The following is a 27,780-nucleotide window of genomic DNA, read 5'->3' as shown; positions in this document are numbered from 1 at the left end:
ACTAGGCATATATTCTTTTCAGACACTAGCTATTGTGTACTAGTAGACTTGTATTCTTTTCAGACACTCTAGATATTGTGTACTAGTAGACTTGTATTCTTTTAAGACACTCTAGAAATAATGTACTAGTAGACATGTATTCTTTTCAGACACTCTAGATATAATGTACTAGTAGACATGTATTCTTTTCAGACACTCTAGATATAATGTACTAGTAGACTTGTATTCTTTTCAGACACTCTAGATATTGTGTACTAGTAGACATGTATTCTTTTCAGACACTCTAGATATTGTGTACTAGTAGACTTGTATTCTTTTTAATTTTATTTTTTTTAAAAAATGGAAGGAAAAAGAAACACAGGACTTAAAGAGATAATGTACATTTATTCTTCAAATATTCTGAATGTGTCAGAGCATAAAATACTGGACATACGCCAGACTTGATTGTCTTAAAAGGTTTCTTTATTTAGTTACATTAAAGCTCTGTTCTTCAGATTCGGCCGAATGCTGCAATTTATTACTGGTAATTACAATAGACTAGGACTGTCTCTGATGATGGACTATATTGGTATTTCTCACTTCCTCAAAGCTCCAGTTTGTCTTCATCTCTCTTTATAATAGATTTATACAAAGAAGTGAGGCACAAACATTAATTAGATGACAAAATAAGTTGGTCCATATTGCATATGCTGTATATTCAGTATATGTGGGTACATATATATATATATATATATATATACATACACTTTTATTGTCCATGTCCACGCTTGAGAAACATTGTGCACATTGATCACAAAATGACTAGTTTGCAGTCATTGCTAGTATTGATATTACCGTTTTCCCAGAGCATTGCTTAAATATTTGACTTGCAGAAAATGGCTATTTATTTGGGCACTGAACATAAAAATAAAAAACTTAAATGAATAGGTAGACGGTGCAGCCATCACATACTGACTGACATAACAGCATAATGCATTGCAGCCGCATCAGTTTCATTCCTATAGAGGTCTGATAAATAACATGTTAACACGGGTAACTTCTTGGCAGCCCTTTATAAAATAAATATTTTACAGCAGCCAAAACACAGATTATTCATTATTCAGAAGAGGCTCCTGAGTCTGTGATGCAAACATGTCCAGCATGTACTGTCCTTTACATGTAACCTCTGAAGATACCTACATTTCTAAAGATTGGTCATCTGTCTGGGGGATTGTGTCTTCAAGAATTTCAGGGCAGTAGTAAGAATTCCTGGCGGAGGCAACAGAATATACAAAACGGGCACATATCCCCTTTACAAGATAGTCAAAGGTAAAACGTGTGCTTAAAACAGCACATTATGCCTTGGTGGAATTAATGTGTGTCTTTATGTTGTATCATGATAAAGGTGATAAGTAACCAATGGCTTTACTCAAAAATTGCCCCTTGGATAATTTCCCCTTAGATAACGCTCCTGAAATGTTTTACAACGGCTAACTTACTAGGATTAGTAATGCACAGCATATTGTAGATTGAGCTACATTATTTTGATCACATATGTGACTCCAAGAGGAAATACGAAAAAAATGTTATTTGAAGTAGCTGAACAGTTAAATGAATGGCCAAAATGTTTCACATAGATAATGTACATGGTGCAGACTGTATTTACTGTTTCGTCTGAAATAAAGAATAATTGAAAAACAGATGTTCCAAAATATTTAGCCACATCAGCCACCTGAGCTAGAACCAATGTATTTTGGGGAGAGTGCAAATACACATTTACTGTTTTTTTTTTTTGCAATTTTACAAGGTCTTTTTTTCTTCTTTTATTTTCTTTTTTTTGTGTTCTGTATAAGTCATCATCTTCTTTTAAGCAAGTTTATATTCATTCTCATAAGAATGATCATTCACCAACACACTGACATTCTACAAACTATTGCCGGTTTAATAATTACTTCCAATGAAAAAAAGCACATAGCAGAGTATGGTGGCTCTATCCAACTCCTTAGTCAAGCAGTGAACCTCGATGGACACAAAATTTCCTGACGCTTTCAAGGAGATGAAGGCCCGATGTAAAGCTGAATCCATACGGATTAATTCATATTCACCAAAAGAAACTGTGAAAAGAAGAAAAGAGTTTTCTTACAGTTTTATTGATGAATATGGGACTTAACAAATATTTCATGCTTCATAGTCAAGCTAATTTTTTCAGGAATTGTATGACTTTTCTGTAGAAGCAACATTTAAATCAAAGTAATAAAACACGGTTGCTTTAGATGTATCAAAAATAGTTGTACAAAAATTGAGCTAGTAAATATATACTGAAAATTAAAAATGTATAATTAATTAGGAATATTAGGAATTAGGAGCAGACAACAGTACAGAAGGGGGAGAAGACCAACAGGAAAAATCCATTTATTACTTATTAGATATCAGTAGAGCGCTACAAACAAAATGCCCAGACAAGAGTAGATAGCCAGATTTTCATTCTACCTTCCTATTTTGGGCAAATCCATTTAACATATTTGATGCTTTTGTCGCTATTTGAAGAGAATAAGTAAATCAAATTGATCATTGTTTTGTATGGGTTACCCAACCAATTTGTTCATCTATTTTCCCATATGTATGTGGAAATATGAGATATTTTATGTGACAACTTTGTATCAAATGAGTTGATATTTAGCAACACAAATTTCCTTTGTCATCTGCAGTGTGAATTTTTTTTAAATTCTTTTTTCATTTCAGTGTTTTTTGTGAAGAGAAGCTGAATGCTTCCAGTCAGCACATACACACGGCTATGTGACCATCCGTTCCCAAGGGCAATACTTGGGTGAGTGGGGACAGTGTGCTCACCACACACTGTCACGATTCAGCAGTCTGAAGTCACTTAGAGTCTGGACAACTCCTCTAACAATAAGTATTCTGTCCCGCAGTATGAAATTAATATTGGTGATTAATGATCATAAAATTATTGGAATTTTTATGCTAATAGCTATGGCTATGTTAAAAGAAAGGGTAGGAAGGAAATGTATATTTACCTCTAAAATTAAAGTTGTCTTTAAACCACACTGAAAATAAATGCAAGAAAAGCAAGGATAGTGGGGTAAAGCCTACAAAACTGTCTATAGATGGCTAGTCTGTAGAAACCATAGTTGGAAAATATGCTATCACTTTATTAAGCAACAAGTCCTAAATACAGAAGAGAAAGATTTTAACAGTGTGGTTGTCAATAGGGCATGAACTTGACATAAGGAATATATGGCCAATTTTTGTTAAATTATGTTGAATAATATAATAATAATAATATATAAATTCATTATACAATCTCAAAACATTTAAAGAAGTTTCCATAGACAGCTCTCAGTTCTTTTTGATTAATCATATGTCAGAAGGCGGAAACAGAAGGTGGCAGTGATTGGCCGCGGGTGTCATGTGATATCACAACTTCACGGGAGCCTCAGGAATGTGAGCACTGACACTACTTGAACTGGGCCGGCATTGGAGGTGAGTATAAGCTTTTTTTATTTTAATGGGGCCAAACATCGGGAATGAGAAGGGGTTGCCCAAGTAGTGGATAACCCCTTTAAGCAAAGCCGATTCCAAGCAAAAAACCCTATATTACCTTTATTAATTCTTTTATATTACAAATATATACATGATCTTTTTTATTTTGTTCACTCTGATATGTTTGCAGTGAGCTGTGTGACTTGCCATGTATAAAGAATACAGAAGAAGTGACAGATTACAGCTAGTGTGAAATTGCTTATCTCTTCTTATGTTCTCAATGAAAATAGCACTTGGAATCTGATTTGTAAGGGGTACTTTACACGCTGTGACATCGCTAGCATTTGCTAGCGATGTCGAGCGCGATTGCACCCACCCCGTCGCATGGCCGATATGTGGTGATCGCTGTCGTAGCGAACATTATCGCTACGGCAGCGTCACACGCACATACCTGCTCTGCGACGTCGCTGTGACCAGCGACGTCACAGCAGCGTCATTGAACCGCCGCCCAATAGAAAAGGAGGGGTGGAGATGAGCGGCCGGAACATCACGCCCACCTCCTTCCTTCCTCCTTTTCCGGTGGACGCAGGTAAGGAGATGTTTGTCGTTCAAGCGGCGTCACACATAGCGATGTGTGCTGCCGCAGGAACGACAAACAACATCGTACCTGCAGCAGCACCGATATTATGGAAATGAACGATGTTTCAACAAGCAACGATTTTGCACGTTTTTGCGCTCGTTGATCGTCGCTCATAGGTTTTACCCGCTGCGATGTCGCTACCGGCGCCGGATGTGTGTCACTAACGACGTGACCCCGACGATATATCGGTAGCGATGTCGCAGCGTGTAAAGTACCCCTAACTCTAGTCTGGTCCGCACTTTTATATGGATTTAAAACAAACCAATAATGTAATAATCTACTGTCTAGTGGTCTTCTAGGTAGGAATTCTTTTCTGGAAGGACAGGTAAATATGGAACTCTGTGTCATACAATAATTGTTATGGTTGAATTCAAAAGAGGCATGGATAACGTTCATGAAATATTACATTGCAAGTTTTGGACACTAAATTAGTGGAAATGGGTCAAATGATTTATTTTGCTTGACCTATTTGGCGGTGGATCATATTTTTTCCCTAGTGTGAGGCTACTTCTACCTGTATCACAGAGTTGTGCCTTTTTTGCCCGTACTATGGTATTATGTTTTAAGGATTTACATACTGTATTTTTAGGATATCTCCCAGAAGTCATAAAGAAGGAACCTTTATTGTTTATTTTCTGGGATTAAAAATTGTGGTCATGTGGTGTTCACACATGCACGACTTATTATAAAACAGTAATGTGATAAGATCAATTTTCTTTTAACTTTAAAGAGGATCTGTCACCACATCTAACAATATAATCTGTATACATCCTTAAAAGATCCCCTAGCCCTCCTGAGGAGGGTGTACTTATTTGCAAATCCATTCCAGAATGACTCTTTAATCCTTTCTGTACACTCAGCATTTTATCAGACAAATTACATGCTGTCAGTGCAAATGTACTCAGGCTTCAAATTCTGAGTGCCCCCCTAGCTTGATTGACAAGTACCTTTCTGTTTTCCTCCTGTCCTGCTGCTGAATTCTGGCACATTTTCAGTAGAAGCTGCAGGCTCCATAGCACTACAATATGAAAACCCTGTCTCCAGCAGCTCTTTCACTGTATAATACCAAATTATAACCCCATCTGATGCAACGGCCAAGGTCACCAAGGGTAAGTCTGCATATATGTACATTATATCTGTGATTGAACTTGGCAGATTTGCCCAGACCTCAGGAACGTCTTGACTGTCAATCACAGTGCTACAGGCACTAGGAAGTAAAACTGTATGTTGATGAAGAATCAGCCTACTGAACCACCCAATTATAACATGATTTAAATATTACCAAACAAAGCTTTATTTTTTTAAAGGACAGGAAATCGAGAAATCTTCCAAATACTGTAAGCAGTGTTTAATGAAGCTGCTACTGGTGACAGTAGATACGCAGGAGACATATTCTAGGGATAGAGATGCTTTAAATAATGGAGATTCCCTTTCACTGTCAGAATGTACAGGTTGTGAAAACTCTGTAAATCGGACACATAAAGATAATTATGAAATTGCATATTTTTGATCATACAATGAATAAGCTTAAATTAATAATCTTTTAAAATGGTAAGTTCTGAGATCTACAATTATACATTCTAGGAAAATAAAGTTTTTGATGCTATATATCATGGCTTGGTATGTAGCTGAAATTACATTTAAAATGTCCCCGATTCTCATCAACTTGTGTATTCTCAGCAATGTTTAGCTATGAGCAGCTGACAAACATGGATCTTGCAAAGCTCCTTTTCATTATTCTTTTACCTGAATGGCGGGAAGTGTAGAGCACCAAAAACTTAGGCTTTGACTGATGCATACAGGCAGACCTTAGAACTCACTAGTTTATCCATTGAATATATTGACAGGGTAGGTAATAACCCACTAATCATTGGGTGTCCAACTGTGAGGACCCCACTGATCCCATGAACACTGGTCTGGAGTACCACAGTTTGAAAGGAGTTAAGCCCGATCTGCACCCATTTATTTATTATATATAGGATCACCAAGTTGACAATCACTGCACTTTCTAGCAGTCTGAAAGACAAATGGAGCGATAGTGCGCTTGTGCAATCATTACAGCATTGAAATGGGAGACTCAAACGCCTTGTTCTGTATTTCGCGGGAGACACACGTGGCAGGATTTCTACGCATAAGCAAGTTATTACCTCTTCTATTAATGTTCGTACAATCCTGTTATATGGAAGAAAATCTGTAACCAGATTTTGCCTACCTCATCTGAGAGCAGATGTAGAAAAAGAGACCCTGATTTCAACGATGTATCAGTTTACTGCCCTGTGACACAATCAGAGTTCTTCGATGTAGCAGCGCTCAGACAGCTAACCCCACCATACCAGGCTCTCTATGTACATTTTGTATTGACAGTGAGCTGCTTATCAGAATAGGGGGCGCTGTCAGTCTAGCAGGTGCGTGAACTATAGTCCAGGTAATGATTATCTCCTGGTGATAAAACCTCCTTATCAATAAATAACAGCACAGAGCTGTCCTCAGATTGCTTAGCAAAAATCTGCAGACAAATTAACTTTAAAACTCTTGTATTGCTTTCTGGTGATAAATAAGAAATTACATAGATTACAGTGGACAAGCTTTCCATAAGAGCACACTTTCTCTGTTCAGAGAAATGCATTCACCTAATAAAAGGAGAATAGGAGACACTGCTTGTGTGCCGCTATCATAAAAGTAATCAGTAGTTTGGAAACCCAGGTTTTGTGGCAGAAGCTAAATCTCTGTGAAACGTCAGCTATAGGCAGTTGCATCAAATGACGATCAGAGGAAAAATCATTATTTCTATTGTAGTCCCTGTGGGTGCTGATGTAGCATGTCGGAATGTCAGTCGTAAGTAATGATATTTCACAGCCTGTGACAAGACTGATAAAGTCTTTGTAGTTTAGGCACACGACTAGCCCATATTACAATTTCTAACACTGTTTTTCCACAATAAATGACAGTAATTATAGAGGCTGCCCCTATTTATGTGTTTCAATGTTTCCTCTCCATGTGCCATTCATTTTTACATGGTAAAAGCATTATCTGATGTGTTTTTTAAGATATTTTCCTTATTAGAAGCCTGAGGAAGCATTTGATTGAAGAGAAGCATAAGATTGCAAGCCGGTATGACACTATTAAGTTTCTTCAATTCAGTACTTTCTCTCAATTCTATCCCAATTTGACGCTATGTAAATGTGCTGTAAATAACCCCCAACAAGAAGAACAAACCAATGCATTTTTTGCTAAGAACTTGTGGATATTGCAGTGATGGGTCTTTTAGATGGTTTCTTCCTGTAGATTATTTTTATTGACATTAGTAAATAATCACAAATTTTCAGCTTATTTTATGCTTCAGTGTGAATTTGGTCATCCTGAGTTTGCCTGACAAATAGGAAAAGAGGCCATAGCCTAATGCACTTTCTATTTTCTTGTAACATGAAACTCCTACCATGTATTCAGCATGAAATAATTTGCATGTTCACTTTATGTAAGTATATATATATATATATATATATATATATATATACACACACACACACACACACTATATCACAAAAGTGTTGCACCCCTCAGTTCTTTACATATTTTATTATATCTCTTGATGGGACAAAACTGACACTTTGATACACTAAAGTAAAGTAGTCAGTGTACAGCTTGTGTAACGATGTAGATTTGGTGTGCCTTCTAAATAACTAAACACTCAGCCAGTAATGTCTAAAACCCTTATAATAAAAGTGAGTACACCCCAAAGTAAAAATGGCCAAATTGTGCCCAATTAGCCATTTGCCCTTCCTGGTGTCATGTTACTCATTAGTGTTACAAGGTCTCAGGCGTGAATTGGGAGCAGGTGTGCTAAATTTCATGATATCGCTCAGTCAGTCTCTCATACTGGTCACTGGAAGTTCAACATGGCAACTCATGGCAAAGAATTCTCTGAAAATCTGAAACAAAAAATTGTTGCTCTACCTAAAGATGGCCTAGGCTATAAGATTACCATCACCCTGAAACTGAGCTGTGGCATGGTGGTAAACACCATACAGTGGTTTAAAAAGACAGGTTCTACTCAAAACAGGCCTTGCTACGGTAGATCAAACAAGTTTAGTGCACGCGCTCAGCGTCCTATCCAGAGGATGGCTTTTCAAAATAGATATATAAGTGCTGCCAGCATTGCTGCAAAGGATATATGGGTTGGGGCTCAGCTTGCCTGTGCTCAGATGATATGTCACATTTTACATCAAATTTGTCTACATGGCTGTCGTCCCAAAAGAAAGGCTCTTCTAAAGATGATGCACAAGAAAGCCTACAGGTTGCTGAAGACAAGCAGTCTAAGATTACTGAAACTATGTCCAGTGGTCTGATAAGATTAAAATAAACTTATTTGGTTCATATGGTGTTAACAGTATGTGGTGACAACGAGGTGAAGAGTACAAAGACAAGTGTATCTTGCCTACAGTTAAGTATGGTGGTATATCATGGTTTCGGGCTGCATGAGTGCTGCCAGCCGTGGGGAGCAACAGTTCACTGAGGGAACCATAAATGACAACATGTTCTGTGACATGCTGAAGAAGAGCATGATCTCCTCCCTTCGTAAACTGGATTGCAGGGAAGTATTCCAACATGATAATGACCCCCAAAATATCTCCAAAATGGCCACTGCTTTGCTAAAGAAACTGAATGTAATGCTGCTGCATTGGCTAAGCATGTCTCAAGACCTATATCTTATCTGTGGGGTATTCTCAAACTGAAGGTGGAGAAGTGCAAGGCTCTAACATCTACCAACTCTGTTAGAAACTGTAAAGTTCTTCTGAACTTCATGTCCAAGAGAGTTAAAGCAGTGCTTGAATATAATGGTGGCCACAAAAAATATTGACACTTTGGGCATAGTTTTGCAGTTTTCACTTGTACTCACTTTTGTTGCAAGTGTTTTTGACATTAATAGCTATGGACCAAATTTTCACTGTTATACAAGCTGTACACTGACTACTTTACATTCTATTAAATTGTCATAGCTTCAGAGTTATCCCATGAAAAGATATAATAAAATATTTACAAAAATGTTAAGGGTGCACTCACTTTTGTGATTTTGCTGTATATATCTACATATGGATACACATGTGTATGTAAGTAGGTAAATATACACTCGCATATATACGGTATAAATATATATATATATATATATATATATATATATCCACACTGAATATATATATATTCAGTATACACATATATATATATATGTATACACAGTCATGTCCGAAAGTGTTCATACCCTTGAAATTGTTCCAGAAAATTATTGCAATTACACAAGTTGTGTTATACACATTTATTTTCTTTGTGTGTATTAGAGCAACACACAAAAAAACAGAGAAAAAGAGGCAAATTAAACATAATTTCATGCACAACTCCAAAAATGGGTTGGACAAAATTGTTGGTACTCTCAACTTAATATTTGGTTGCACACCTTTTGGAATAAATAACTGCAATCAATTGTTTCTTATAAGCATCAACGAGCTTCTTACACCTCTTGAATTTTGAACCACTTTTCTTTTGCAAACTGCTCTAGGTCTCTCATATATAAAGGATGCCTTCTCCCAATAGCAATTTTAAGATCTCTCCACAGGTATTCAATGGGATTTTGTTCCAGACTCATTGCTGGCCATTTCAGAAGTCTCCAAGTGCTTTGTTTCCATCCATTTCTGGGTGTTTGTTGAAATATGTTTCAGGTCAATTTTCCTGCTGGACCCATGACGTAGGATGCAAACTCTCCTTTCTGACACTGGGCACTACATCGCCACCCAAAATCCTTTGATAATTTTCAGTATTCATGATGTCTTGCACACAGTCAAGGCAACCAGTGCCAGAAGCAGGAAAACAACCACAAAATATCTTTGAACCTCCACCATATCTGACTGTAGGTACTGTGTTCTTTTCTTCGTTGGCCTCATTCCATTTTCAGTAAACAGTAGAATGATGTGCTTTACCAAACGGCTCTATCTTGGTCTCATCTGTACAGTCACTTCTCCAGAAGGATTTTAGCTTTGTCATGTTCACTTTATCTAACTGCAGTGCAGCTGTTTTTATGTCTCTGTGTCAGCAGTGAGTTTCTCCTGGGTCTCCTACCATACTGTTTAATTTCATTCAAATGTCGGCAGATAGTTTGTGCTTACACTGATGAACACTGAGCCTTCAGGAGAGCTTGAATTTCTTTGGAACTTGATTGGGGCTACCTATTCACCATCCTGACTACCTTACATTGCAACCTTTCATACATTTCTCTCTGCTATCCACATCCAGGGAGATTAGCTACTGTACTATGGATTATAAATTTCTTGATTATGTTGCGCACCATGGACTAAGAAACATCAAGGTCTCTAGAGATGTACTTGAAACCTTGAGGTTGTTGATCTTTTTCAACAATTTTGGTTCTCACGTCCTCAGACAGTTCTATTCTCTTCTTTCTGTTCTCCATGCTTAGTGTGGCACACACAGACATACAATGCAAAGATTGTCAGGTTTTCCTCTTTTTTTATGTGGTTTCAGGTTTGATTTTCATACTGCTCATACCTGCTACTTGCCATAGGCGAGATTGAATGAGCATCACATGCTTGAAACAAAGTCTATTACCAACAATTTTGGAAAGGTGCCAACAATTTTGCTTGGCTTATTGAGTTTTTGTGTGAAGTTAAGTCCAATTTGCCTTTTTCTCTGTTTTTGTGTTGTTCCAATACACACTAAGAAAATAAACATGTATAGCAAAACATGTAATTACAAAAATGTTCTGTGACAAACGCTTTATTTTGTGGAACAATTTGAAGGGTGCCAACAATTTAAGCCATCAATTTATATGCAAAATAATCGAACTGACCATGAAATCTATAGTTAAATACAGTCATTCTGTAAAACAAAAGTTTCATGCTTTTATATATATATATATATATATATATATATATATATATATATATATATGTTGCAATAATATATATTCTAAACATCAACGTAAAACATTGAGCAGAAAATCCTCGTATTAATACCCAAAAATCACAACAGAGTGTATCCAGTCAATACAATTGTGATTGTTAAGAGAAAAATTCATGAATTAAATGGTTTAGGAGAACAAAAGAATAAAGTGAATAGAAAACATTTTGCAATTTCCCCCTATAGTATGAAATATTATGACAAGCAGAAATCCCTCAGGCGCTTAAGGTCCATTGTCTTTCGAGGAAAAATGCTGTCTTGAGGCTATTACGATACGAACATGTTGGGATAAATTACAGAGCCCCCAGGCCAGTGACTTCTGAGGAAAGCCTATAATGTGGAAAGAAAATAGATGGGGGGAAAAGCAAGAAAGGAAATTCTTCTCACCATTAAAGAAAATAACACTCAATTACAACCAGCATAAAAGAGCAGAGAAATGCAGGCCACAAATTCTTACAACAGTTTTTACTTCAGAGTTAATAAACCATAAATACAATAATTTAGAACATTGCACAGCAGTTATTGTAAGCTCTTAATAGCCAAGAAGTCATTGCATTATATCCTGTTTTTCTTTTATATGTATATTTATATATGTACAAAACAGAAACACTTCAGTTAAACACAATTTGTAAAAAGAGTGACTTTTAATAATGGTTACAATGTTATATTTAGTGCACTAGTGAGAACATACCTACATTATACAGAAATGACACATAGTACAAATTGATACTGTCGCTGGCTCTGTAGAGTAATACTGATTTTCTTTCTTATGGGGTGATTACATAGCCCCTTTGAGTAAACATGGTTTAAACACTGAATATCAGAAATATATATTGCATTTGTATGATACCATAATTCTAGTTGCAGCTCGTACAACTGAGTAAATATCTGCTTTTAAAGCTATGATTCTTTGAGGAGCGCAAGTTGGTGAACATTGCAGCTCTATAGTGCCTTTACCTTGGAGATTGGAGGTAACCATGCTGTATGTCTAATTCAGCACTAAGCAACACAGAATAAAACACAGAAAGTGAGTGAAAATAAACATAAAACATGATTCCAACTAGTTCCAACAATGCAATGAAGAACAGTATTTATAATGGAAAAGAAGTATTTGACGAGGTGTCACCCAATGTTGCATGCTACAGGATGCACCATATTGCTCACTACTAATCTGGAACTGAGGAACAACATAACTCACTGAACTCCTTTAGATGGCTGTAATGCGGACCAATGTTAGCATTCATATTACGATGAAAGGCCTAGCCCAAATGTTGGTTCTATAACCTCAATTAATAGCACCATAGCGATCTATGATGCAGTAGGTTGTACACTCACAATTAGCCTAAACTACAGTTAGGTCTAGAAATATATGGACAGGACCAAGTTTTGATATTTAACTGTTTACCAAAATATATTCAATATACAGCTATATAATCAATATGGGTTTAAAGTGCAGACTCTCAGCATTAAGGGTATTCAAATCCTAATTGCAGTAACGATTTAGGAATTACAGCTCTTTAATTTGTAGCTGGTTTTTTTTTTTGTTTTTTTTTTAAAGGAACAAAAGTAATTAGACAATTTTTTAAAAGCTCTTTAATTGGCTGCATGGGCTATTCCCTAGTTATTCCAACATCAATTAAGCAGGTAAAAGGTCTGGAGCTGATTCCGGGTGTGGCATTTGTTTGGAAGCTGTTGCTGTGATCCCAAAACATGTGGTAAAAGGAGCTCTCAATAGAAGAGAAAGAGACCATAATTAGGCTGAAAAAGAAGAAATCCATCTGAGATAGCAGATATATTGAGAGTTACCAAATCAACAGTTTTGTACATTCTACAAAAAAAAAGCACACTGGTAAGCTTGGGAACTCAAAAATGCCTGGAACATCCATGGAAGAAAACAGTGGTGGATGATCACAAAATCATTTCCATGGTGAAGAAATACTCCTTCATAACATCATTTACAGTGCTGGCCAAAAGTATTGGCACCCCTGCAATTCTGTCAGATAATACTCCGTTTCTTCTTGAAAATGATTGCAATCACAAATTCTTTGGTATTATTATCTTCATTTATTTTGCTTGCAATGAAAAAACACAAAAGAGAATGAAACAAAAATAAAATTATTGATAATTTCACACAAAACTCCAAAAATGGACCAGACAAAAGTATTGGCACCCTTAGACTAATACTTGGTTGCACAACCTTTAGCCTAAATAACTGCGAACAACCTCTTCTGGTTACCATCAATGAGTTTCTTACAATGCTCGGCTGAAATTTTAGACCATTCTTCTTTGGCAAACTGCTCCAGGTCCCTGAGATTTGAAGGGTGCCTTCTCCAAACTGCCATTTTGAGATCTCTCCATAGGTGTTCTATGGGATTCAGGTCTGAACTAATTTCTGGCCACTTTAGTAGTCTCCAGTTCTTTCAATCAAACCATTTTCTAGTGCTTTTTGAAGTGTGTTTTGGGTCATTGTCCTGCTGGAAGACCCATGACCTCTGAGGAAGACCCAGCTTTCTCACACTGGGCCCTACATTATGCTGAAAAATTTGTTGGTAGTCTTCAGACTTCATAATTCCATGCACATGGTCAAGCAGTCCAGTGCTAGAGGCAGCAAAGCAACCCCAAAACATCAGGGAACCTCTGCCATGTTTGACTGTAGGGACCATGTTCTTTTCTTTGAATGCCTCTTTCTTTTCCTGTAAACTCTATGTGATGACTTTTCCCAAAAAGCTCTACTTTTACCTCATCTGACCAGAGAACGTTCTTCCAAAACGTTTTAGGCTTTCTCAGGTAAGTTTTGGCAAACTCCAGCCTGGCTTTTTTATGTCTCTGAGTAAGAAGTGGGGTCTTCCTGGGTATCCTACCATACAGTCCCTTTTCGTTTAGACGCCGACGAATAGTACGGGTTGACACTGTTGTATCCTCGGACTGCAGGGCAGCTTGAACTTGTTTGGATGTTAGTCGAGGTTCTTTATCCACCATCCGCACAATCTTGCGTTGAATTCTATCATCAATTTGTCTTTTCCTTCCACATCTAGGGAGGTTAGCCACAGTGCCATGGGCTTTAAACTTGTTGATGACACTGCGCATTGTAGACACAGGAACTTTAAGGTCTTTGGAGATGGACTTGTAGCCTTGAGATTGCTCATGCTTCCTCACAATTTGGAGTCTCAAGTCCTCAGACAGTTCTTTTGTCTTTCTTTCTTTTCTCCATGCTCAATGTGGTACACACAAGGACACAGGACAGAGGTAGAGTCAACTTTAATCCATGTCAACTGGCTGCAAGTGTGATTTAGTTATTGCCAACACCTGTTAGGTGCCACAGGTAAGTTACAGGTGCTGTTAATTACACAAATTAGAGAAGCATAACATGATTTTTCAAACGGTGCCAATACTTTTGTCCACCCCCTTTTTTATGTTTGGTGTGGAATTATATCCAATTTGGCTTTATGACAATTTTTTTTTTCATTGAAGACAAATTAAATGAAGATAATAATACCAAAGAATTTGTAATTGCAATCATTTTCGAGAAGAAACTGAGTATTATCTGACAGAATTGCAGGGGTGCCAATACTTTTGGCCAGCACTGTAAGTGAAAAAAAAATTCCTGGAAGTAGATTTTTCAGTATCTAAGTCTACCACTAAGAGGAGACTTCATGAGAGCAAATACAGAGGATTCAGCACTAGGTGCAAACCATTAATCAGCCTTAAAAAAAGAAAGGCCTGATTAGACTTTAGCAAAAAAAAAAAGATCTAAAGAAGCTAGCCCAGTTCTGGAAAAGCATTCTTTGGACAGATGAAACCAAAATGATGAGAAGAAGAAAGTATGGAGAAGTATAATAATAATAATAATAATAAAGTTTATTTATATAGCACCAACATATTCCGCAGCACTTTACAATCCGGTGGGGGTTGTATAGACAAATACAAAACAAAATGGCACATAATTCAACAGCTACAGTAGGAATGAGGGCCCTGCTCGAAAGCTTACAATCTATGGGGAAGTAGGGGGACACAAAAGGTGAGGCACACTTGTAGATCTGATTGGATTGGAACAGCTCATGATACAAAGCCCACCACATCTTTTGTAAAGCATGGTGGAGACAGTGTGATGGCATGGGCATGCATGGCTTCCAATTGCATTGGTTTACTAATGATTGATGAGGAGAGTGAAAACAGAAGCAGATGGATTGAATTTTGAAGTGTACAGGGCTATAACGTCTGCTTAGATTCAAACACAAGTAGCAAGGTTGATTGGACGGCCCAAAACATACTGTGAAAGCAACACTGGAGATTTTTAAGACAAAGAAGTGGAATATTCTTCAATGGCCAAGTCAATCGCCTGATCTCAATCCTATCGAGCATATATTTAACATGCTTAAGAGTGCAGAAAGACCTACAAGAAAGCAACAACTGAAGTCAGCTGCTGTAAAGGCCAACCAAGCATCATATAGGGGGAAACCCAGTATTTGGTGACGTTCATGGCTTCCAGACTTCAGGCAGTCATTGCCTGCAAAGGATTCTCCACAAAGAATTAAAAAGGATTATTTTATTTATGGTAAAGGTATTTTTTCCAAGTACTTTTGAGCCACTGAAATGAGGAGGCTTTGAAGAAAAATGGTTTGAATTCCTAAACATTTCACAGGATATTTTTGTTCAACCCATTTAACTAAACCTGAATGTCTGCACTTCAATTGCATCTCAGTTGTTTCATTTTAAATAAAAAATAGCAGCCTGCAGAGGCCAAATCACGAAGATTCGGTCACTGTCCAAATATTTCTGGACCAACTGTATAGCTGAGCACTAAATATTTACTCACTCTGCAATTTGCAATGGTGTGAAAATGTGTTTTTGAGACCAAAACATTAGGGATTGTGGCAGCATGCTGAAACTGTTTTTCTATACCCAAATGGCCATAGGGTCATCTGTGGCTATAAAAGTACAGAGCATTTATAGATTTACCTGCATAGACATATGTGTATGGACAAACACCTTCAGCTTTGTTACCCGATATTTTACTCAAATGTTTACATGATGTTAAATACAAAGGTATGTGATATATGAGCACAGCTCAAATTGGAGCTCCAACCATTCTTATTCAGTAATTAATGTAGCATTCTTATATCTTTGTGACCTTTTTAATGCCTTTTTTATTGTTACACTGAAAATCAACCCATTTAAATAAAACCTTCCATTGCTACCTGCAAACCATCAACAAGTTTTAAAAAGGATCATTTTTTTTAAGGCCATCCATTACCAATGGGCAATTTTCCATTTTTGTATTTTCGATTTTTCTTCTCTTCTTCCAAGAGCTATTCCTCTTTTTATTTTTCTCTTTATAGTAACATGAGGGCTTGTTTTTACGAGACATATTTTTGTTTTGCCTGACACAAATAATTTTATCATTGAATGTACTGGAAAGCAGGAAAAAAAATCCAAGTGCAATGAAATTGAGCACAAAAGGCGTTTCACAATTGCATCCTCGCTTTTGTTTTTAAGGTATTCAGTGTGTGGCAAAAATTACCTTGCAATGATTCTACAGATCAGTACAATTATGGTGATACCAAACTTGTATATATTTTTTTTTTTACTTAAGTGGTGAAAAATAATGTAGAACATCATAAAAATAATAATAAAACAATTCTTTGTGTTATATTTTTAGATAGTTTTTCAGCCGATAAAGCTTTTTGAGGTATTGATTTTTGTGTCCAGACCTATTGTTTTTATTGATACCATTTTGAGGTAGGTATACTGTTTTGACAGCTTCTCATTGCATTTTTTGGCGGTATTACATCAATGGAAAAAAACAGATTTCTGGCATTACAATATTTTTTCTTATTACACTATTTACAAATTGGCCTAATTAATTTTTATAATTTTGATAGATCTGACTTTATTGATGTAGCGATACAAAAATGCTTTTTTATTTTTTTTTTTATTTCTTTTTAATTTAACATTTCTTTTTAATTGGAAAAAGTTAGGGTAACTCAAATTTGTATACATTTTTATGTTTTGCTATCTTTTGTTTGTTTTTGCCTGTATTTTACTGTTTTCTTATGGGTCTTGAACCTCATCTGATCGCTTATATAGCACTGTGTGCAGAAACATTATGCATGTGAGTATTTTGACCATATCATCATTTTATGCACATTTTCCAAATCTAAGCTGTTATAAACTTGAATGCTTATTGGATGAAGCAGATCAGGTGTATTTGTGTAATGATGGAGGGTGAGGCGTAAGAATATCAACATCCTTTATCAAGGAGTGCAGAATTATTAGGCAGCTTGTTTTCCTCATGCAAAATGGGCCAAAAAAAGAGATTTAACTAACGCTAAAAAGTAAAAAATTGACAGACTTTGGAATGTGACCCCAAAACTATCAAACGTTTTGTTGCAAATACTCAGCAGGGTCGCAAAAAACGTTTATAAAAAAAGACACATTAACGGCCAAAGATTAGTTTGATAAGATTAACCTCTTAATGACCGCGGGCCATAAAATTACGTCCTAGCGGTCATAATGTTACTGCCCGCGGTCCGCCAGCGGCAGCATGCCGCGATCGGCGCACATCTCAGCTGATTTTCACAGCTGAGATGTGTGCCTGCTAGGCACGAGCAGAATCGTTATCTGCTTGTGCCATTTAACCCCTTAAATGGCGCTGTCAATATGTGACAGCGCCATTATAAGCGCGATCGCGGTAAACTTATACTTACCGCCCGATACCGGAAGTCACGTGACGCGATCATGTGACTTCCGATAGTTGTCATGGTAGCACAGGGTCATGTGATGACTCCTGTACTACACATGAATTGCTTTCACTTTCGCTGTGCCAGCGGCACAGCAAAAGAGAAAGAGAGCATATCTGCTGTTTACATCTGTATAGCTGTGATCAGCAGATAGTGCAGAGCGATCGGAATGCTGATCGCAATAGCCCCCTAGGGGGACTAGTAAAATAAAAAAAAAAAGTTAAAAAAAAGTTTTAAAAAATAAAAAAAAAACAAAAAACCTAAAAGTTCAAATCACCCCTCATTCGCCCCATTGAAAATTAAAGGGTTAAAAAAATAAAAAATATACACACATTTGGTATCGCCGCGTTCAGAAACGCCCGATCTATCAAAATATAAAATCAATTAATCTGATCAGTATACGGCATAGCGGCAAAAAAATTCCAAACGCCAAAACGACGTTTTTTTGTCGCCACAACGTTTGCGCAAAATGCTATAAGAGGTGATCAAAAAGTAGCATCTGCGCAAAAATGGTACCGTTAAAAATGTTAGCTTGAGACGCAAAAAATAAGCTGTCACTGAGCCATAGATCCCAAAAAATGAGAACGCTACGGGTCACGGAATATGGCGTAAAACGTGCGCCACTTTTTTCGGTCAAACTTCCGATTTTTTTTAACCCCTTATATAAAAGTAAACCTATACCTGTTTGGTGTCTACGAACTCTCACTGACCTGAGGCATCACACCCACACAACAGTTTTACCATATAGTGAACACAGTGAATAAAATATCTCAAAAACAATAGTGCTACCGCACTTTTTTTGCATTTTTTCTGCATTTGGAATTTTTTTGCCGTTTTTCAGTACACTATATGGTTAAACGTATGGTTTCATTTAAAAGTACAGCTCATTCTGCAAAAAATGAGCCCTCACATGACCATATTGACTGAAAAATATAAAAGTTACGTCTCTCAGAAAAAGAATGTCGAAAAAAAAAAACGGAAAGCGGAAAATCGGCCGGTCGTGAAGGGGTTAATTATCCTGCGACCACAAACCCATTATCCTCCAGTGCTGTCATATTGTAGCATTGCAGCCTCCCTGGAGTGCCCAGAAGTACAAAGTCTTCAGTGGTCAGAGACAAGGCCAAGTTAAGGAAGGCTGACACTGTCCACCAAAGAGTAAGATACATAAGTTAAAACCTTATCTAAGGAAAACAAGCTGCCTAATAATTCTGCACTGCTTGATAAAATGTGTTGATACCCTTCATCATTACACAAATACACATCACCTGATCTGCTTCATCCAATAAGCATTCATGTTTATACAGCTTGGAGTTGGAATATATTCATAAAAATGATATGGTCAAAAATGTCACTTGCCTAATAATACTGCACACAGTATACATAAAAATCATGGTCTCCTATAAAACCTAAATACATGTCTGGCTTCCTAACAGTACCATCATAACAAGCACAGGCATCAACCACAGAAGCGGAGATATCATTCGTGCAACCTTTGCAGCCGCACAGAGGCCCAAGAGGGGGCTCTTTTCCACTTACAAAACAGTTGGAATTGTGCATTATGATGACCTATTGGATTGCAATAGGCCTTTTTAATTGCTCTTGCACAGGGCTCTTCTTATGTGTGTGCCTATCAGTGCGTGATTGTATATGACAGTAAAAGTTATCGTACATCATACATCAAGAAGGGGTTAAAAGCCTACAATTACCTAATCCGTGCATCACAAGTTGTTGGCGCAACCTGGGGCAAACGCTAAGTTGCCACATATTTTTCATACAGTGAAATGTTTTATTACATTGACTGCATTCAAATGTGTGGACATCTACATAATATAGTATGGCACCAAGTTCATCAGAGTGAAAGGGACTTTTTGTATCAATTCTTTACCTCTAAAAAGGAGGTTCAGAGCTATACAATATAAATTCAGGCTTGTTATCAATGGTAGATATGGCATGATAAAGAACAGCTTTTTGCATTGTTTATTGCAGTGATATGGCATCAAAATTTATTTACAAATGTGTTTGCTGTGGTTAAGCAAGAATTTTTGTAAAAACAGCAATTAATCTGAAATATATGAAGAAATGGGGCATGGCTGATTGATTATTTAACACCTTATTTACTCCCTTATTACTTTTACTCGGTAAACTAAAAAAAATATTCTTGGTGAAAGTATTAACGATTTAATGAATTCTGAATGTCTGTAAATGAGGCTCATGACAAGCCCTAACTGTATAAGAAATAAGTCATCACAAGATCCACCAACCTTCAGATAGCTTAAAGGTAGCAACAGGAATGTCATTTACACTGAGTAATAAAAACTAAAAAAAGATAAGTTAAAACATACTACTATATTAATCTAAAGGTGGAGCTTCACTTGAATTGTTCTACAAAACCACTTACCGCTTCCTTCTCAATTTAATGGGAAACAGTCACATCGATTTACCCTACTGAACTGCCCCGTTGCTGTACAAGTCATGGAATGTGCCTCCCTAACATGTTTCTGTATATAGATTAATGCCCACATATGTAAGAAAAAAAACACTTTGGATATCCGTTCAGTCACGCTCCTGCATCCAATTGTGATACTCATCCCAATTTGATTGCTGACCTGGATTGCCTTGACGTCATGAAGAAATCTTGCACCTACTTGCTTACTTGCTGCCAGCTAGCTCCCCAGCGGACATGTGCACTAAATCTGGGTGTATAGCTTCCACAACATGCAGAGATTGAAATGAAACTGGGGACATACAACCCGCTTCAATGCAATATCCAAGGAGCTGGCTATCAGTGTGTAGACATAAGATTTCTTTGTGACATAACGGCATTCAAGGTCATCAATCAAACTGTGGTGAGCATCAGCACTGGGTGTGACTGGAAACCAGGGATTTACACAGAAGGTGACTAAATATCAAAAGTATTTCTTATACTTCTGTCCATAAAACTAAAACCTTCAGTATATGTTTGGGATTCACAGTAGATGACGTGTACACGACAATGGGGCAGTTAAGCAGCGCAACATGACGTGGCAGTTATAATTTAAATAGGGTTGTCTACGACTATGATATTGATCACCTTAGGATGTGTCATCAATATGAGATCATTCAGGGTTCAACGACCAGCACAATCAGATAAATAGGAGCTACACAATCAGATAAATAGGAGCTAAACTGCACTACGGGAGCAGCGGATGAAGCTATGGTAGTCACTTATCACATCCAGCAACTGCTGAAACTAGAAACATGTTAATCAGTGGGGTGCAAGATGTTAGACTCTAATTAATGACCTACCCTAAGAAAAGGTCAACAATCATAGTAAAAGACAACCCTTTAAAGATGAAAATGTCAGTATAATTATAAAATAGGTAATATGAGGAGGCAAAGTATTGGCTAACACACAGGACAAGCCAATAATGCACCCCTATATATTCCTGGACATATGATGAAAATCTATTTCCCTTTGTAATCATAAAAAGACAAATATATCATCTAAACAATAGTGTTAATAGATACGAAACATAACTTTCTGAGGGCCAGATATCAGAAGGATTTTATAAATGTTTGGGCATATGTAAGCAAGAATGGTTTGACTTTTGGGGAGTATTAAACAAAAATCCTTTCATTTTAAGTATACAAACATCCTTATTTTTTATAATGTCCTCTGCAATAGATAAAAGAAATATAAACTGCTCTCTAGATATAAATCTGTGTATTTTATAAAAAACCTAGAAACATATTTCAGGTGGAATGTTAAGATGATTGATGCTAATGTACTGCGAACGTAGGAAAAGTTATATCTCTACTGATTTACATGCATGCCATTTCTAGTCTTAGGGGTTTAGAAATATACTGATGTTATATATGATGGTGATCTGTAAATCTAGTGACAACTATCTGTATTTATTAAATGGGGTGATAATGAGACCCGAAGTCTTATTAGTGTTGGATATAATATGTAAGAGCCTAACTAGGATTCGCTGTGGATAATGCAATTATATAGTGGGAATTTCCAGATTTTCAATAGAAATTGCTTTTCTTTTTATTAGAAAGTGATTTAATTTTAATTAAAAGCAATTATTTATAATAGATATTGTCCAGGATTAACATGCTGTGTCTTCTCTATATCGGAAATTTTAGAGTTCAATGTATAACGATATATTCTAAATAGCCTTTATGATCTGACCACATCTTCATGTAAAAACTTGTGTAAAATCATAGTGTCGCAATACAGGCGGCAAAATCTCTGATACAATAAGTCAGTGCAAGGTATACTATGCATAGGTGGCTAGCATTATTTATTTCATGCTAATATATTACTTTGTAATGTAAAATATATGATAAATGCTATTCTATAGAGCTTTTCTGTATCTGAATGTATGCAAACACTGCATATTTACTCACTGCCAACACTCTTTCTATTATTAAAACTTAACTAACATCTAGATACAAAAGAATAGATTAAATGTAGTAATCCTTTACTTTAAAAGTCTAAATTTATAATCTCTTGGTAGTTTATTTTTTATTATTAGTACTACGAAATATTACTAATGTAAGTTCATGGGACGTAACGTTTTATAGGCATATAATAATAATAATAATAGTAATAATAAGACCACTAGAGGGCAGGCTAATACTTAAATATGTGTATTAAGTGTGTTACAATACAGAGGTTTAAAAGTATATAAACTACAAAAACACATACAGTTTTTTAGCTAACACAAATACATTTATTATTAATATACAACAAAATAATCACTGAAATGTAAAAACATTCTATATTGTCTACTTTATATTGCAGCATTCTTTATAACATTGGATCACGGCTCAGGACAATGAGCGTAATGCTGAGTGTAATGGAAAAATAACTGATTTGTAATTTTGTGATGTGTTTGTGAGATCAATGTGTTTTTTGTATTTTTTAGTATAAAAATAAAAATGTGTTTGAAGGACAGGCCTTAGGAAAACACATACTTGTCTGTACGTCCAGGGCTGCAAGGTGCAATAGATTTGTGTTCTGCCTTGCCTGGAATAAGTTTTTGAGCAAGTTTTTATCACGGTCACATAAAAGTGTCAGTTTCTAGTGGCTGCACACAACATCATTGCAATCCAGTGCAGTTCTTGGGTGAAACTGAGCGATAGACCGGGGTCACACTGGCATATAGCAGCCCATGATTCTCTCATGTGAGAGTATAAGATGACATATGCTAATGATACTCAGCTTAATCTCTGCTGCAAGTGTGACCGAGTGTCATTATACTGTGCTCCGTGAGGTGTGGAGGAGAGCTTAATCTCTCCATCTTCTCCATTGCCTGTCTTGGTGTAGATCATCCAAGTGCAGTCCGATGTTTCACACGCACCCATACACTTGTATGTGTGCCCATGATACGATATACACTGCCAATAGCAGCATGCTGTGACTTTTTTCTCATGCCGTATGGACATGAAAAAAGAAAAGGCTGTTGGCACTGCTCCATAGTATAACATTGGGCCGAGCGTTATCCGATAAAATATCAGATAGCACTTGTCCGTATCATACGCCTGTGTGAGTGAACCCTTACATGCAATTCTGCAGATGCTAGGAAAGTAAGAGTTTCTATAAAATGGATGGTACACATAACCAAAAAACTGAAGTCACAATGTAATCCTAGCTATTTTTGATATAAGGGGATTTTCCTCTTTTACAAAAGTGGACTCAAAATGATTCTTGTCTTGTAAAATAACAAAATCAGATAGTACTCTTCCTCAGCGGGTCCAGCACCGGCTCTCCATTATTGTCCTGGTCTCAGTGCTTTGACTGCAGTGGTAATGTCACGTCGACAGCTCACATTACTGCTGCAGCCAATCGCTGAGCTCAGTGGGTTGGCTCATGAGCTGCTGAGTGCAGTGATTTGGCTTAAGCAGTAATGTGAGCTGATTTTGTTATTTTACATCATAGGAAACATTTGGGGTCCATTTTTCTAAAAGTAGAAAAGCCCTTTAAGTAGACCTGCAATAATTCGTATTGTGTGTGATATCCTCAAGACTTGACCAATTGACATTAACGGCAGACTGCAACCACTTACAGTAAATGACCTGATTACTGGCTGCAGACATTGTTGCCTTGAAATAGGCTGTATTGTAAATATTATTTACTCATTTCTGATGTTTTAGGGGAAGTGGGTGTGAAGGCGGGATGGGGAATGATGATTTAATTTGTATGTTAGAAATTATTACATTGTAGTATTTTCAAATGTTTAACTTTGTAAGGCAAACGTGCCAGGTGATTTCATTCATTCATTCCCCAACTCATCCCATAATCTAAACAAATACATAAAGGAAATAAAAAGAGAATGAAACATAACATCAACGTAAATAAATAAATAATAGAACTGATAAAACATGTTGTTGGAACTAGTTACTATTTTGGGTTAATAGTCTTGGAAAGAGGACAAAATTGAATCAGCAACAATAAACACTTTGCAATTCAACATAAAAAATGAAACAGAAAATAAGAATGCCATATTGTTGTCTTTAGGGTGATCTACCAGACAATCTTGGTAGAGCTTTGTTCTCATGCCTTCAATATGGAGCAAACTTCTGTCGGTCAGATTTCTTAACCCCACTCGTCGATGGAATTTTGGCAGTATAAGCAGGTAAATTCCCAGTGGCCCCCGCAGTGGCCGCTGCATTTAATGCCAGGAGTGGGACAGTTTTCATGCCAAGCAGACTGGAGACAGGAACAGCATAGTGGGTGGTCGGTAAAGTTGGTAGGGGGGGAGGGGAATTGACGTTAATCGCGGAAGCAGCAGCAGCTGCCGCCAACACAGCCATAGAGGTAGGGGTGGAGGAAGGGGTGGTAGACTGAGAGAGGTTCATGTTGAGGTCAACAGGGGTCGTGACGGAAGCAGTCTGGGTGCTCAGTTTAGCCATCTCTAAGCTGCAAACGAAGAGAGGAACAGGAACAAATAGGTTGGGATGGTCAAGCAAGGATAAATTTTGGGAAGAAAGGAATGGAATAGGGGGAGCAAACAAAATGGGGTTGGGTTAGATTGGTCAACAAAAGGAACAGACATATGGAAGGTGGGGAGAGAAAGAGAAAAAAGGGAAAATGAGGGTCAGAGGAGGAACATGTTATGTGTTAAAGAAGAGATATAACAAAAGGGTACTTCATGATTTGATGAGGAAAACATTACTACGACTCTAAAGAATGCCTTAACATAGGTGTGTGTAATGTCAATGAGAGAAAGAAATCTTAGGAATGCAGAGAATGATAAAGATGATAAAGCAAAACTTAAAACAAAATGAAAACAGAATTCTGACTTCTCCACGGCACTGGTTTGTTTGCCTTGTCAATTTGTGCATGTCCAATTAGTTCTAGAGTTTATTTACTATTTTGCCTGTGATTAGACTAAGCATTCGAAATAATAAGAATCTTTCTTAAAGATTTTGTATTATCACCCATTATTACCTTTAATACTTCCTTCATTCAACTTATAGCTAGCTAGCTGTCTATAATATTAAAAAATATCTAACCATTCATATGAGACCACCTTATCTTTTATACCTTTCAGCCATCAATGTTAAGAAAAAAACTGAACAAAACTGCCTTTACATCAAAATTTAAAATTCACATAAAAAATGTTCAATTAAATTATAAGCAACTCACATAGGATCCATATAGCATCTATAAACCCTAATACATACATTTAGACTGTAGAGGTTTTTAGTTTAAATCACCTCCTTTAAAATGAACCTGACAGCTAATACATGCTACCCAATCCATGGCTGCCAAGTATGTTTGACTCTGAAAAGCTATGGTATTTCAGAGTAACACATACTTTAATAGCCACCAGGAGCCAAGCCGCGCTGTTCATTAGTCATATAGGCGGGTCATGTATCAGTGGGTGGGAGACGTCACCAAGGACCCACCTGTCTGACTTGTCTGCAGTGTGGCTCAGTCCCCGGCAGCTATTACAATACGTTTTTCTCTGAAAGGTGTTTTAGAGTCAAACATACCTTGTTGGGATAATACACTCAGTGGCTGATACATGCTGCCTCAGCTGTCACGTTCCCTTTAACCCCTTCAGCCCCAGCCTGTTTTCACCTTAAAGACCCGGCCATTTTTTGCAATTTTGACCAGTGTCACTTTGACAGGTTATAACTCTGGAACACTTCAACGGATCCTGGCGATTCTGAGATTGTTTTTTTGTGACATATTGTACTTCATGTCAGTGGTAAATTTAGGCCGATATGTTTTGCGTTTATTTGTGAAAATTTCGGAAATTTGGCGAACATTTTGAAAATTTTGCAATTTTCAAAATTTGAAATTTTATGCCCATAAATCTGAGAGATATGTCACACAAAATAGTTACTAAATAACATTTCCCACATGTCTACTTTACACCAGCGCAATTTTTTAAAAAAAAAAAAAAATTTCCGTTAGGAAGTTAGAAGGGTTTAAAGTTCATCACCAATTTCTCATTTTTCCAACAAAATTTACCAAAAAAATTTTTTAGGTACCACATCACATTTGGAGTGATTTGAGAAACCTAGGCGACAGAAAATACCCAAAAGTGACCCAATTCTAAAATCTGCACCCCTCACTCTGCTCAAAACCACATCCAAGAAGTTTATTAACCCTTTAGGAGCTTCACAGCAACCAAAGCAATGTAGACGAAAAAATGAAAATTGTACTTTTTTAACACAAAAATGTTACTTTAGCCATAAAAATTAGTATTTTCACAAGGGTATCAGGAAAAATGCATCATAAAATGTATCGTGCATTTTCTCCTGAGTACGCAGATACCCCAAATGTGGTGGTAATCAAATGTTTGGGCACACAGCAGGACTCGGAAGGCAAGGAGCGCCATTTGAATTTTTGAGTGCAAAATTAGCTGCACTCATTAGCGGACACCATGTCGGGTTTGAAGACTCCCTGAGGTGCCTAAACAATGGAGCTCCCCCACAAATGACCCCATTTTGGAAACTAGAGCCCTCAAATATTTTTTCTAGATGTTTGATGTGCACTTTGAACCCCTGGGGGCTTCACAGAAGTTTATAACGTTGAGCCATGCAAAGAAAAAAAAAAATTTTTACCACAAAACTGTTGCTTCAACCAGGTAGCTTTTTTTATCACAAGGGTATCAGGAAAAAATGCACCATAAAATGTATTGTGCATTTTCTCCTGAGTACGCAGATACCCCATATGTGGTGGTAATCAAATGTTTGGGCACACAGCAGGACTCGGAAGGCAAGGAGCGCCATGTCACAGCAAAATTGGTTGGAATTATTAGCGGACGCCATGTTGCGTTTGGAGACCCCCCTGAAGTGCCTAAACAATGGAGCTCCCCCACATGTGATCCCATTTTGGAAACTAGACCCCCCCCATACAAAAAAAATTAGTTTGGCAAAATAAAAAATACAGACATCAGTAAAAAAAAAAAAAAAAATGAGCGCCTGCCACTAAGACCAGTGCCAAACGTGAGAGTAATGCACGAGTCTCGCATCGCATCATCCACTGCAGTCTGGAAGCGAGCAACTGCGCTGGATAATGCGATGCGAGAGGGCGGGGCAGCAGATGAGAAAGGGTGCAGCGGATGGAAGTTGGGAAAGGGCGCAGCGGGTGGAGGAGCGGCAGAGGATGGGAAAGGGCGCAGCGGATGGATGATGGGAAATGGCGCAGCGGATGGATGGGAAATGGCGCAGCGGATGGAGGAGCGGCAGAGGATGGAGGGGGAGGTGAGATGGGGATACCTACCTTACAGGATGGATCTAGGCAGCAGGATCACAGCAGACAGAAGAGGCAGCAGATGAAGGAGGCAAGAGATCGAGGAGGGTGAGAGGGGGCAGTAGATGGAAAATGGGAGAGAGCAGGCAGCAGATCGGGGAGGGGGGCAGAGTCTGATGGGAGAGATGGCACATGGAGGAGGGGAGGCCCCGGGGGGAGGGTGGCTTGCAGCACATGTAGAGGGAGGGTGGCTTGCA

At 37.4% G+C, this 27,780-nt stretch overlaps 1 protein-coding gene across 7 annotated transcripts in view; it reads right to left on the bottom strand.

The window, feature by feature from the left end:
- Positions 1-366: 366 nt before the first annotated feature.
- Positions 367-27,780, bottom strand: part of LOC142243250 (poly(rC)-binding protein 3-like) — a 1,512,260-nt gene continuing 1,484,846 nt past the window's right edge. For 5 of the 7 annotated variants that reach the window (XM_075314940.1, XM_075314939.1, XM_075314942.1 and 2 more), the window contains one exon: positions 19,153-24,733. In XM_075314940.1, coding sequence (XP_075171055.1) covers positions 24,376-24,733 — 358 coding nt within the window. In that variant the 3' untranslated portion in view covers positions 19,153-24,375. Of the gene's footprint in view, positions 2,094-11,088; positions 11,414-19,152; positions 24,734-27,780 lie in introns of those variants that run through there. The other 2 variants (XM_075314946.1, XM_075314945.1) reach the window with 2 other exon arrangements.

Source organism: Anomaloglossus baeobatrachus, chromosome 6 (genome assembly GCF_048569485.1).
Source record: "Anomaloglossus baeobatrachus isolate aAnoBae1 chromosome 6, aAnoBae1.hap1, whole genome shotgun sequence".
Taxonomy (NCBI): domain Eukaryota; kingdom Metazoa; phylum Chordata; class Amphibia; order Anura; family Aromobatidae; genus Anomaloglossus; species Anomaloglossus baeobatrachus.
Note: the sequence above shows the minus strand (reverse complement) of the source record. Positions and strands in the feature narration are given on the sequence as shown.